This window comes from Myotis brandtii, unplaced genomic scaffold, assembly GCF_000412655.1.
Source record: "Myotis brandtii unplaced genomic scaffold, ASM41265v1 scaffold187, whole genome shotgun sequence".
NCBI lineage: Eukaryota > Metazoa > Chordata > Mammalia > Chiroptera > Vespertilionidae > Myotis > Myotis brandtii.
In genome coordinates this window covers 5,817,389-5,832,527 of record NW_005356944.1, presented here as the reverse complement: position 1 = coordinate 5,832,527, position 15,139 = coordinate 5,817,389, and the positions used below count along the sequence as shown (strand labels likewise).

General features: G+C 39.5%; 1 protein-coding gene across 1 annotated transcript in view; it reads right to left on the bottom strand.

The window, feature by feature from the left end:
• PDHX (pyruvate dehydrogenase complex, component X) overlaps positions 1-14,974 on the bottom strand; it is a 42,476-nt gene extending 27,502 nt beyond the window's left edge. The window contains exons 1-2 of the mRNA XM_005864420.2: positions 14,784-14,974; positions 5,420-5,500 (exon numbers count right to left, since the gene is read on the bottom strand). Coding sequence (XP_005864482.1) covers positions 5,420-5,500; positions 14,784-14,943 — 241 coding nt within the window. The 5' untranslated portion in view covers positions 14,944-14,974. The remainder of the gene's footprint in view (positions 1-5,419; positions 5,501-14,783) is intronic.
• Between the last annotated feature and the right edge of the window lie 165 nt (positions 14,975-15,139).

Genomic DNA, 15,139 nt, shown 5'->3' with positions numbered 1-15,139 from the left:
GGTTTGAGTCTAAGCTCTTGACCAAGTTACATAATCTCTCTGACTCTCAAAAAAGTTTTGAATGTGCAGCTATATTAAAAACAAAATCACAGAACTGGAAATGTTATGTTAACTCTTCACACACATTTTCAAATAATACTTTGCAACATCATTCCATGCAAATGTTAGGTGTGTTATTAATAACCATCAAAAACCAAGACTCATTCTAGCTCCCTAGTCCATACCCTATTATTTCAAACAGATCATTCAACAAATATTCATGTACAAGACATTATACTAAGCACTGGGTATAAATACAACAGTAAGATATGGTTCTGTCCATAAGTTAATAGTCGAAAGAAGATGAGAAGCTAGGACAGAGCACCATGGTCGGTGTGAGGTGACAGGCGGCTCCTCAGCTGCCATGTTGATGGCTGACTGGTTGCAGAAAGAGATGACAGCCTTGCAGTGTCCCTGTGCCAACTCTTCGTGGTGCAGATGAGGTGGAGCGGGCCCGGAGCAAGAGTGCGGGCCCCAGGAGGGGCCAGAGCAGAGGCCCGCCCGGGGGCCGCTCCCCAGCACCGAAGCCAGCATCATCATCCTGTTCCTTTGTCCCGATGGGTAGCTGCCAGAGCTGAGGAACGGAGTATAAAGAGGCTTCCCTTTCTCTTTAAACATTCTGGGTAGGAAGTATAGTTTTGATGAAACACAGTTCATGATGATGTTTATGTTATTAATGAAACATATCCTGTGGCTTTTATAAAATAACTTTGTTCTGACAAAAATTAAGAATAAAAGTCTTCATTTAAAAGATGTGTGTGGTAGCCCTAGCCAGTGTGGCTCAGTTGGTTGGAGCATCATCCCTTGCACTGAAGGGTCACAGGTTTGATTCTGGTCAGGGTACAAACCCAGGTTTTGGGTCCAATCCTGATTGGGGTGTATATGAGAGGCAATCGATCGATGTTTCTCTCTCACCTCAATGTTTCTCTCTCACTTCCTCTCTCTAAAATCAATAAAACAAAAAAAAAATCCTTGAGTGAAGATAAAAAAAAAAGATGTGTGTAGTAGTAGTGGCAGGGGGGAGTTAGTTTTTATCTGTAAAACCAAGTAAATCAAACCTACTTTAATGTTCATTAAAGAAAAAAATACTTTTGTGCTATGTTGAACCATCATGACAACCATGATTAGAGACAAAAATAACTCAATTGTTTATTCAACAAATATTTACTAACTGCTCTTATGTGTAAGACATTGTATAAGACACTTCAGTAAAAAATAGTAAGTTAGACCTGCTTCAAGAAGTCCCTAATCAGAGTAAAGAAGAGTACAAACAAGCAAGCAGCAATGCCAATTCCACCCAATCGGTGCCTACAGCAGTGTGGGAAGCTAGAGGAGCAGCCCCCAGTAAGCAAGTCTGCCAACTCTTTTCATTTAATCAGACACAAGATATTATTTGCCTGGCCCAAGACCCCAGGCAATCTGGCTCCTAGGCCATCTGAGGTTCTGCCTAGAGGGCTGAGGGCATGAGTAGCAGTTTGAGAAGGAAATGGCTAGGTAAAGTGATAACTCCCTTACACTCTCCTGACCTCTTATATTTTAGTAGAGGCCTGGTGCACGAAATTCGTGCGGGGGGGTCGGGGAGGCCCTCAGCCCGGTCTGCACCCTCTCGCATTCCGGGACTGCTGGCTCCTAACCACTCGCCTGCCTGCCTGATCGCCCCTAACCACTCTGCCTGCCTGCCTGATGGCCCCTAACTGCTCACCTGCCTGCCTGATCGCCCCTAACCACTCTGCCTGCCTGATCGCCCCTAACCACTGTGCCTGCCTGCCAGATCACCCCTAATTGCTTGCCTGCCTGCCTGATCGCCCCTAACTGCCTCTGCCTCGGCCCCCGCCGCTGCAGCTTCGTCTGGTATGACGACCGGAAGGTTGTTTGGCTGTCCGGTCTAATTAGTGTATTGCGCTTTTATTATTATAGATTGCACTGTTCATTACAGGTACCTGACCTACGTGGTGAATGGTTATTGTACTGGATGATGCAGGCAAGAACATTTCCATCACCACTAAAAGTTCTACTGAATAATACTGTAACCCAAAATCCCATTCACCAATTCTAAAATAACGACATAACAGAAATACTAACAGGAGTAAAAAAGCAGTGATGGAATACTATTTACTAACAAAAGAAATGAATTGTTGATACATACTACAATATGAAAGCACCTTAAAATCATGCTAAATGGAAGAAGTCAATCACAAAAGACTATATATATCTCTCTCTATTTATCTATATGTCTATATATCTCTATCTCTATATCTATCTATCTATGGTAGCATATATAGATTCTATTTACATATGTCCCAAAAGCAAAACTTTAGAGACAAAAAGCAGCTCAGGGTTAAGTCTAGTGATGTAGGAAAAGGGACTGCAACCAGGCAATAGGTATCTTTTGAGGTGATGGAAATATTCTAAAACTGGATTGTGATGATGGTTGCAAAACTCTATATATTTACTAAAAGTCATTAAATTGTGCACTTAAAATAGGTAAATGTTATGTTGTGTAAATTATACCTCAATAAAGCTGTGTTAAAATAGAAGTATACTGAAAAAATTGATATTTGGGAAATACCCATTTCAAAAAATTTCCATTTTAGCACCACAAACACATTATAAAAACACCCCAAATAAATAAAAATCAAAGCCTCTTCTACCAGCAGATGTCAGATACCCACACAACTTCTAGTGGTACCGAGTGATAACACTTCAGTGACAAACTCCTTCAAGACAGCTTTACTTCTGAATTTACACACTATATTATAGTTTACAATGAACACAACACTACCTAAACATTCCCAGTCCCATGACAGAAGGAATAGCCACATAAATGACAGAAGAGAGATAACACCGAGAGTAGCAGCAGCGACCAGCACTGAAGAAACACACTCCGTACGTTCCAGACACCACGTTGCTAAGTTCTCCACGTAACTGTCTCAGCCTGGCTCTGTGCCAGTGTTTCATAAGATGCTCTTAAATATCTCAAGAAAGAAAACAATGTTTTTCATACACTCAAAAATTCTCTCACCAAAGGGCAACAAGAACATTTTCTTTTTTTAAAAAAACTTTAACAAAATTGACCTTTAATTAAACCAAAAATGTCAGAAGCACACTTTCCACCCCAATAACAAACTTGTGGGATTACATTACAGCTCAACTCACCTTTCAAGAGATGCTGTGTTACCTAGCACTTCTGAAGTGTTTTCTCTACTAATTTTATGATGCATATTCTTTACTTAATCCTCAGATGGAAATGAAGTATTCTAACACTCATTCTAAAACTACTTTTCAAACAGTCATTAGAGCAACAAAGATGGGAATAATTTATATGCTATATTATTTGCATGTTTTTGTAACTTAAAAAAATAAGAAAATAAAATTAAGTTATTAGAGGATTCTAAAGCCAGGAATATACCTTACATCTCATCTAGTTCAACTCATTCCCAGATATTTCATGGCAGAGTGGGAACCCCAAAAGACAAACCATGATTCCTAGGCCAGCATTTTTTTCATTGCACACTATTGCCTTGGCTTGAAACACGCGTGCATGCGCGCGCACGCGCGCACACACACACACAACACACACACAACACACACACACACACACACGACTTTAGTAATAGTAGCTGTGAATAACAGTCTCAGATTTTCAAGAAAATTTAAAGACTGAACTGCTATCCATTAAAAGTTATCACATTAACCTTCTCTTCAAAACAAATCAGATTCATAATTAGATACAACACTTCCTTTTCATGAAAAAAATTTCAATCCTCTTAACGTTTAAAGGTCTAAACCAGCCGTGGGCAAACTACGGCCCGTGGGCCGGATCCGGCCCGTTTGAAATGAATAAAACTAAAAAAAAAAAAAGACCGTACCCTTTTATGTAATGATGTTTACTTTGAATTTATATTAGTTCACACAAACACTCCATCCATGCTTTTGTTCCGGCCCTCCGGTCCAGTTTAAGAACCCATTGTGGGCCTCGAGTCAAAAAGTTTGCCCACCCCTGGTCTAAACTCATTGTTTTAAATAATGGTGATCATACATTAATAAGATCACAAGATAAATTTTAAACACATAGCTATTAAGAGAAAAAGGTATGTAAAAAGTTTGCTGCCAGAAAATAAATGATTTGAATACAGAATGACTGAACCAAGTTATTATAAATATATCAAGTACTAAACATACTTAGACATATACAATCATACCCATGTGTACAGCACATAAATGTTAAAAGCAAATTATGCTCAATTTAATCACAAAGGCGATGAACTTAAAAAAGAAGCCAGTGAATTATTGAGAACCAAGGATTAATATCGCTCTCAATTATTTATAGTGTATTAGCAAAGAAACATTCCTCCTCAGTTAACAGGACATGGAATTTTAAGAGCAATCTCCTTGAAAATGTGCTCCATGGACTTATAGTACATCTTGGCTTGTCCTATCTAAAATCGCACATTGTAATCAAAAGGAAAAAAGAACAGAATGATGAGACAATCTGTCTCCTGGCTCTTCATCATACTCTCCATATAATGGTTGTGAATAACTTATCAGATCACCAGTGAGCTAGAAGTCTGAGAGATAAATGTGGTCCAAAGAATCCTCTTATCTACTTGCCTATCAGTTCTCAAAGTGTGAAAAAATTTAATCTTTTATAGTAACCCTGAAAGGCTGTTCTTGTCTCAATTACTATTTAATGATACCAACACTCTATCATACTGAACATGGAAATAGCCAAAGCTCTGCAATTTATCAGGAAAAGGAAATTTAAAAATAGATTCCAAGTAATTACATTTTTTTATAAAGATGAAACTTTCTTAGATACTGATAACAATTTTAAATGATGGCAACAGCCATGCAGGGCCAAATACTCAATGTTCTTCCTATTGAAGCACAGGCTGTTTCAATTATATGACATGTCTTTCTCAAATTCTAGAAACAAATTTATGATGTTGAAACTAAAAGTTAAGTATAAAGACTAAAACTTGGGAGGAAAAAAACCCTTAAAATATTTTACCATTCTCAGCTTATGGAAGGTTACAGGCTGAACCCAGAAAACTTCTGCTACACTAACATGGAAAAATTTTGTTTAAACAAACTTAACTAGAAGAGGAACCCAATTTACTGCATTTACCATGTACTATGTAATACAACTGATTTTTTAAATTGTTTTATTGCTTAAAGTATTACAAAGAGTATTATATATGTCTTTTTTTTTCTCCCCTTGACCCTCCCCTAGCCTTCGGTTGATCTCTTACCCCCTCTTCCCGCCCACCAACCCTCCCCAGCCTTCCCGTTGTAGTTTGACAGTCTGTTCGATGTTGCTCTGCCTCTGATTTTTTAAAATAATCAAATAACACAAGACAGTAGTAATGTACTTGCTCACCTTCCTTTTTCAGCCATTTCACAATGTTCCCTTCTTCCATTGTTGGAGACAGGGATGGCATTAGTATCTTAATAGGATCAGCTGAAATTGAAAAAAGGAAAGATCAGCCACAAAAATATAATGCACCTTACAAAGCATCAATAGAAAGTTCAAGTAAATTAATATCAAATTCAATTTGAGAAAGAAAATATTCCAAAGTTGAAAAGACTCCCAACTGGTCAAACTAAGTATCCAGGAAATAGTATAGAAACATGAAATTCTCAACTTTTTAAAAATTCTCAACTTTTTTGAATATTTTCAAGTCCTTTCTCATAGTTCCCCAGTACTCTGTGCATATTTTTAAGCCAGATGTTTATAAGATTAAAAAATAGAAAAGTTGATTTATGTTTCATTTTCTCCATCCCTTTTTGCTGATGCAAAAAAATATTTACAAATAAAATGATCAAAGAGAAAGACAAGAAAAAGTATCTAGGGTTCTGATAACCTACAACAAATAATCAAGATTAGACTTTAACAAATTGGTTGTGTTTTTATTTTCCTCTAATATTATATTATTCAAGAATCAAAGGTTCTTGCTAGTATATGTGAAAGGAAAGGTATGCTTTGTCAAGCTTGACCAGGCAAGTGAACTAAGTGGTTAGTTAAATTAACCTCAGATTGTGTTCCATACCACCATTCAACTGGGGATACAAAAAGATAGACTCAAACCAGGGTGACCTCTCAATGAAGCACAGCTTTTCCTTAGGTATCAGAAAAGGAGATGCCCTATATATTTGCCCAGATGTGCTTCCCAATAGTCACCCACTAAACAGGACCATGTTCATAGAGCACACAGCTGCAGATCACAATTTATATAAAGTTTATACTAATAAGATTGTTAACAGCATGCTCCAGCTCTAGCAGTAGCCATGGTAACAAATTATAGTCCATGAAATCTTTCATAGAACCTATTCTCTCCTCAGATTATTCAGCAATCAAAACACAACTGCATATCTACCATATTTCAAATGTGGAATATTTTACCGCTAATATTAAATGAAGTTAATTATTTTCTTTGGGAAACTGAAGGAATTTTACTATAATTTCAAATGAAGAGTTCCAACAGCTTCATGATAAAGGAATTCCTCTGAAGCATTTGGAAGGAAGCTTCTGTCCTTGTCCCTTTTTTCACCCCTTCCTCTCTAAAGGTCTGGGAAAAAGACCTGAGTGAATACTTGCCTTCGTCTTTTCCTCATTTTCTTTTAGGAACTGCCTACTTGGAGGGGTACCTCTAGGTACATATATCACCTTTTTCACTTTTTACATGAAATGAAAATGTTTACATGGTGTAATGAAAAACAAACAAGCACATTTGCCTACAGAATGTCCAGCCAGCCTAAGCCTGAGCATTTAATTTTTGAGAATTAGGTTTTGAAAATGAAAACCAATATAAAAAAACCTACAATCTAATAGCACCATGATAAGAGGCCAGCCTCTCCTTGAAAGACACAGCTTAAAACAAATCCCAGTTTGTTGCTTCTAAGAAAAAGATCAAGGCTGGCATTATGAGAGAATATTTCATAGGCACATATATATTAAATTTATATCAAATAGAGTTCCACTTCAAAGAAGCAAAATAAATGGACCTCATTGCTTCTAAGTCCAGATTCTAATTTATGACAAACACTAAATCAATTTTCTCAAAACAAAGTTGTCTTCAATATTTTTACATCTTGGTTCCAGCTGCCATGATACAATTCATATTTATTTTATGATTCTTTCTGTCATTATAATCTCTCACCTAACAGACCTTCACATTTCCATTATTCCTGACATTAAGGACTATATTATAAAACTTCTGCATTTATTATTGTTTTCAAAATTACATCAAAAGCCGCAAAATTGTTCATATTTTAAAATAAAAAGAATATAATCATTCCTAATACAGCCAGCCTTCATGGATGAATTGAAATTGCTTCTCTGAATAATGACAATAAAATATAAAAATTGTGTAATAAATCACTACCCTTATTCTGAAATGAAGGTGACAAAAAACAAAGACAGACATTTTAGACATCTCCATTATTCAGTAATATCTTTTGATTGATCATACTGGCTTGCTATGGAAAGTAAAATGTGCAATGTATTTACTTTTTTAAAAATTCTTTATTGTTTAAACTATTATATATGTCTCCTTTTCCCCTCCATTTGTATTTCCTGATTAATCTAACCAATCTATCCTCAAACTGTCATGTTGGAAAATAATTTCAAACATAAGCATTAATTTATTAATAATGGTACATATTTCATTCTAATATATATCCTCTTTCAACTGGAACATTATACACATCTTTTTCAAATGTATTTTTCCAGTGGAAAAGTAATTATACAAGCATAATATCAGCTTTGAGTGACAGAGTTGCACATAATTAATATCCGCCCTTTATGGTTCCATAAATTCCAGAGATAGTGTGGGCTTTTCTAGGCCTCTCAGAATTCTAACCTATACCTAATATTGTTTAATCTCAATAGAAATCAAATATAGCTTCCCTTTTCCTTCCAGTAAGCAGTACATTCTACCCTTCTCCTGTCAAATTGAGGAGGCCTTGAAATGTGCACCAAGTTATATTTCCTATGAAAAACTGGGCACACTCTTGGGTAAGAATAAAGGAAGACTGGTCTTCCCCCCTCCTGCTGGTCATTCAGGCTATTTCAATTAGTAAAAACGCCACAATTAACTTTAAAAAATACCCCCAATTTTTTGTTAGAATTTAATCCCTTTGAAGTCATTTTAGTGGCCTATTCCTTTCTATCAAGCTAACAAACTACACTAATGGCTAATAAAGTCTGTCCTTCTGTAGCAATTTAAAAAAATATTCAAAATAACTACAGTAATGCACATTTTCAGATTATATGTAAATTAAATATATATTATGATTTGATTTGATTTTTAATTTTTTAAAAATTTTCATTGGTAAATTAAATATATATTATGATTTGATTTGATTTTTAATTTTTTAAAATATATTTTCATTGATTTTTAGAGAGAGAAGGGAGAGGGAGAGAAACATCGATTGGCTGTCTCCTGCACTCCCCCTACTGGGGATTGAGCCCACAACCTGGGCATGCAACCCAGGCATGCAACTGGCGACTCGGTTCTTGGGTCAACACTCAACTACTGAGCCACACCAGCAGGGCTATATGCTGATTTTAAAAGTAGAGTCTCCCAAGTCATTCAAACTGTCTTAATCTTTTTTCTTTTTCATCAAATGAATAACACAATAAATTAAATTGTTTTGCTTAGCATATTGCTGCTTTACCTGCTACATCAGGCACACAAGCAATCTTTCGATCACTGAATTGTATAGCAGTTCTCTAAGCAATTCTTACATTTCTTCAAATTTGCTCTTCCAATCTTTCTACAGCATAATTCTGCCTTCCACATCAAATATAGTACACTGATAAAATTCTAGTTTCTTATTCCTTAAAGTATTTATTTTGCCCTAAGAGCAAAACACTTCTACTTCAGGCAAAATCAATTATATCAAAGCTTTAAGTTGATGATCTAGATCAGTTCTAAAAGTTCTCAAGATTAAAAAAAAAGAAAAAAGATAATATACGCATACAAATGCAGATCAAATTGCTTTATGGCTAACATGAAGCAGATCTCAGCTCCATTATGCTGACTAGAGTAATTAAGGAATTCAGCAGTTTATACAGGGTACAGCTCGAGAGTTATTCTGGCCCATTTATACCACTAGAATCCAAACACAAAAATCATGAAATGCAGATAGACCAATGAAGAAGGAAATTACCCAGTACTTTCTTAGTATGGCTCCCTGTTCCTAACATTAATTTGCTTCTCTAATAGGGAGAGATACTGCTCATTTAATTACCTCTCTTTTCAAGGCAAGAACTCATTAAGTTTAATTGAACCTTTAAAACTTCCATACAAAGAAAACAATTCTGCCACCTGCAGGCTGAATAAAATAAAACAGAATGGAGTATAGGGGTAATAAAAATACATTGAAAATATCAATGGATGACAATAGAAAATGCATGCATAACAGTCTGTATGAAAATAGCATTTATAAGTCTTGGCATGGTACAAAAACATGTAAGAGATGCCCCAAACAGTATATATAGCATAATCTAATTTCTACTACCTGCTCAGCTTGTACAAAAAGACTGAAAGGATATACTCCAAAATGACAATAATAGATATCTCTAGTTGGTGATATTATTCTAAGTCAGTGGTTCTCAACCTTCCTAATGCCGCGACCCTTTAATACAGTTCCTCATGTTGCGGTGACCCCCAATTTCATCGTTACAAATTGAACATAATTAAAGCATAGTGATTAATCACAAAAACAATATGTAATTATATGTGTTTTCCGATGGTCTTAGGTGACCCCTGTGAAAGGGTCGTTCAACCCCCAAAAGGGTCGCGACCCACAGGTTGAGAACTGCTGTTCTAAGTGGTTTTCATTACCTTTGTTTTTTATAGCCTACACTAGAGGCCTGGTGCACGAATGCATGCACTAGTGGGGTCCCTGGGCCTGGCCTGTGGGAACCGGCCCAAACCGGCTCTCCAACATCCCCTGAGGGGTCCTGGACTACAAGAGGGTGCAGGCCAGGCTGAGGGACCCCCACTGGTGCATGATTGGGGCCGGAGAGGTTGGCCAGCCGGGGAGGGACTGCGGGAGGGCTCCAGGTGTGTCCAGCCTGTCTAGCTCAGTTCTAATAGGCCGGGCCCCAGCAGCAAGCTAACCTACCCGTTGGAGTGTCTGCCCCCTGGTGGTCAGTGCACATCATAGCAAGCGGTTGAGCAGCCTTAGCATATCATTAGCATATTACGCTTTGGTTGAACGGCCGATTGGACACTTAGAATATTAGGCTTTTATTATATAGGATGTTAACTTTCTACAATAAATTTATCTAATTTCACTTTCTCCCCAAACTTATCTAACATCTAAAAAAAAGTGTACTTTTGTTTTTGTTATTTTTAAACACAAACCCACAAGGTCAGGGAGAAAAGAAGGGGCGTCTCTCAACTACTGACTAGCCTAGATTTGCTTTGCTTAGATGATCATACTTAGCCATTACTTACCCTAGAAACAATTAAAATTAAGAAGCACTTCACTACTGTTCTACTTTAATCTACCTGTCATAATAACAGGCATGCCAATCAGTGATTCCCAACTCATACTTCCTTTTTAAAAAGAAAATGTCCAAATCACAGCCTTTGAAAGAATCTGCCCTATGTGCTCTGGTACAACTGACCTACAATGGGTCAACAGCTTCACAGGGAATCTGGAATTAGATCAAAGAGGTAGTGCCCACTTAAACTAAACTGAAAGAGCGTGGGGCATAGGGCCTGAATCAGCATTAAGGCAAGACAAGCTGACATTATAAAGAAAGGAAAGCCATGAGTAAACAGATTCGCAAGTTTACGAAGAAAAACAAAGTAAATCAAAGAAAGAGAGAAAGACGGACATTGGGGACCATAGAAGAAATGGATGAAATCATCATAGTTCCCCCATGGCCCAGCAGCACTTCATATATGTGCTACTGTATCCTTGTAATAAATCTTACAAGCATTAATTAAATTCATGCTTTGGCAGAAATACTGTACCATCAACTCTTACCAAAGAATCTGCCTGTCACTTAACTGCTATCAAAAACTCAGATGCCGCCCTAACTGGTTTGGCTCAGTGGATAGAGCGTCGGCCTGCAGACTGAAGGGTCCCAGGTTCGATTCCGGTCAAGGGCATGTACTTTGGTTGCGGGCACATCCCTAGTAGGGGGTGTGCAGGAGGCAGCTGATCGATGTTTCTCTCTCATTGATGTTTCTAATTTTCTATCCCTCTCCTTTCCTCTCTGTAAAAAAAAAAATCAATAAAATATATATTAAAAAAACACAAAAAACCCCAAAAACTCAGATGCCTACAGGACAGTGGTCGGCAAACTCATTAGTCAACAGAGCCAAATATCAACAGTACAACGATTGAAATTTCTTTTGAGAGCCAAATTTTTTAAACTTAAACTATATAGGTAGGTACATTGTTATTAACTTAATTAGGGTACTCCTAAGGCTTAGGAAGAGCCACACTCAAGGGGCCAAAGAGCCGCATGTGGCTCGCGAGCCGCAGTTTGCCGACCATGGCTACAGGGAATAATCAGGTGAAAGAAATGGGATAGCAACATCTAAGGTTTTTTTCTTTAGATCTAGACATGCTTTATGTTCATATTAAATCTGTAAAAACTCTCTTCCCTTCTATACACACAGTATCTGTCCTCTGCTACTTTTCCTGGTCTACCTTTTGTCTTCCGCTTTCTACAACAGATAAAGACACAAGAAAAAAATGACAACTAAAGGTGATGACATATACCAAGGCACATACAGCCTTGCTGGCTGGGAAGTAATAGTGCAAGGTGGTAAACTAGAAAGTAATTTACTACCTAAAGAGAACAATCGTTACTCAGTTTTAACTAACTGTCACCATACAGACCCTAAATTTAAATTTTCAAGAAAAGACAAAAATCTAGATTTTTACATAAAATTTTTTTATTTTATCTATCTATCTATCTGGGATTAATCCTCACCCAAGGATGTTTTTTCTGCCATTGATTTTTAGAAAGGGTGGAAGGGAGGGGGAGAGACAGAGAGAGAGAAACATCCATGTGAGAGAGACACATTGATTGGTTGCCTCCCACGCCCGACCTGACCAGGGGCTGGGAACCAACCCTGCAATCAAGTTACATGCCCTTGACTGGAATCGAACCCTCAACCCTTCAGTCTGAGGGCGACACTCTAACCACAGAAACCAGGGAGGGCGAAGCTTCTAGTTTGTAAATGTTGTCAATAAATTTAATTTTCTTCTAAAATGATATAGGTCAGTTCATTGGCTGCCAATTTGCAATCATAGTGTGGACCTCTGTATTCTTTTATAACTTTTCAGATTTTTAGTTTCCCTAGATGTTTATTTAACATCCAAAAATATGCAAGGCTTGTAGCTATATATTAGGCAAAAGCACTACAAAGGTTGAGCCTCATTCATTTTTCTCCTCACGTTATTTTAAATTTAACATGTTAGTCCTCAGAAAGAACTTAAAACTAATATTAACATCTTAGTTATTAAATTCAAAATCATGCCATTCAGTCTAAAAGGGCAGCGATGGAAACTCTTCAAAATTAACTGCCTAGACTAGTTTGAAAACCTGTTTACAGATGCTATGTCACTTATGTAAATACATATCTGGCATCTGGGCCTTTGCATCTGCTGTTCTTTTAGCCTGGGAGGGCTGCCACCTTTAGGAAGCCTTATGTTCTCCCGTAATATCCTCAACTTACCTCTCAGAGCTCACTACACACACTACTGAAATCGTGCCATTATTCTTTATTTCCCCAAGAAGACTATACCCACCTTGAGAATAAGGCCTATAACAGAAGTTAGAGCTGCAGCTCCAGGAGCATGGCAAAACAAAAGCATGCAGGTGAAAAGGTAGGAGACAAATTTTGGCTCAGTATTAGAGAAAAAAAAAATCCAACTTTCAAATAACTTGGAGCTACCCAGCAACACAATCAGCTTCCGTGGTGGGCAGAACAATGTCCACAGCCCCCCTTCACTGCCACCCCATAAAAGATGGCCAGGTCCTAACAACCAGAACCTGTGAATATGTTATGTTACATAGCAAGGGCGAGTTAAGGTTTAAGAAGGAGCAAAAGTTGCTCAACAGCTGACCTTGACACGGGAAAGCATCCTATATTACCCACACGGACCCAATGTAACCACAAGGGTCTTTATATGTGCAACAGGGAGGCACGAGGAAAAGAATACAGCTTCCTTGGGGTGCAGCGTCCTCTTCCTTAACAGAAGATGCTCAAGCAGAGGTAGTGTTCACGGTGTGGGGGGCATGGGGGAGGGTCAAATGTCACCATACATCAGATAAAGGATTGCCTAAGTGAGTTTCTAAAGGCATGCGTCCTTCAACTGGGCTTAAGGAACACCTCTGAACCTGCATGAACACACGCCCCTTTCTCTGTGGAGACGATCTGGACTAGAGCATCCAAACATTCTCAAAAGGATCTGTTTTACAAACAAGGTTAAGAACACTCTTCCCAGGTTATTTCCAACCCTGGGCTTTTACTATTCCATGATTTTTCTAAGGCAGTGAGTCCGTCTCAAAGTGTAGCCCGACAAACACCAACACAAAACATCAAAACTCATCCAACCCCAGGCAGCTCTCTGGGGGCTGTAGGAAAAGTTCAAGGGACCCCCCTCCCCCCGCCCCCCGAGTGCACAAATTTTTGTGCACCGGGCCTCTAGTAGTTAATAAACTGGGAGGAAAGAAAAGTCTAGACACAGTTAAAAAACAAAACAAAACATTGTTCCAAGTATTTTATGAAACATTAATCTGAAGAAACTGAAATAAGTCGTTCCCATCACCAAATCCTTAGAAATCTCAGTGTACTCATCTTACCGTGTCGCTTTGTGTAACTTTTTTTTACCCCCCTGAGCCTCGGGTAGCCCAGAATGTAGGCAAATATCTACTGCACCTAATTTTTTTTAGATTAAAATTCATTCTGTGTAGTGCCAGAATGATGACTGGCAGGTTATGCATCACATTCAAAAAAATGTTAGTCCTAGGACCCCGCCCCACCCACGTGTAAATAAAAAATAATGCCTTATGCATACACGGTTAAGTACCGGAAGAATTGTTACTTATGTCAATCATCATTAATAAATGCGGGTTTCCTATAATAAACTTCATGATCTGATTTCCCCGCCTAATTTTTCACTCTTTCACGCTCACGCTTGGCCGGACCTACGGCCGGGGCGCGGTAGGCATTGACAAACCAAGTCCTTTGCCGGCGTCGTGCGGAGCAACCGAAGACCTAGCAGAGAAGACCTCCCGCTCCACAAAGGCCGCAAGAATGAACAGCCCAAAGTGGCTTTTTGAATCTCAGCAACTTAGGCAGCTTTTCCCTGACGGGGACGCCTGACGACCCTAAAGGAACCCGAGACGCGACTGGGAAGGGGCCTGAGGGAAGGGCGTTTGGGACTTATCTTCGCGCCCTTCCAAAAAAACAAACACCCAAATTCCAAGGCAAGGTCAAGGGAAGCCATACCAACCCGGGGGCCACAGACAGAGTCAGGCTCTCCCAGCTCCCAAGGAAGCCCTTCGGGGCATGCACTTCCCAGGCGGCCAAGTCAGCTGACCCCTCTCCCGAGAGAAGGCCCAGGGAACAGAGCCCGAGTAGGGAACAGAGAGCCCGAGTCCCTCCGCACCCAAATTCAGGCCCTCCATGAAACAGCCCTTGCCTGACCCAGGCCCAGCGTTCAGCTCCACAGAGAAAGCCGAGCGAGCCGCGGCCACTCACCCCGCAGCCACTGCGTGCTGTGAAGCCATCTCCAACCAGCCCCGCCGCCGGCAGGCCACCCAGCAGCCCCCGTAACCAGCCCCAGGCCTCGCCGGGCGCCGAAGCCTAGGAGAGAGCGCAGCATCCGCCGGTCACAGCCTAGCCTCCAGGAGGCCGCCATCTTTCCGGCCTTTTCGCAGGCTCGCCACGGCGCTGCCAGCTCACTCAGTCATCAAGCCCCTCCCAGGCTCCGCCTCTCACCCGACTAGCCACGCCCCCTAGGTTCCAGTCGCACCCTTGAGTCTCCGTTAAAGCCTCTTAGCCCCACCCCCAACCTCGTTGGCCCCGCCTCCCTGCCAGGCTGCAGCGCCGCAGGC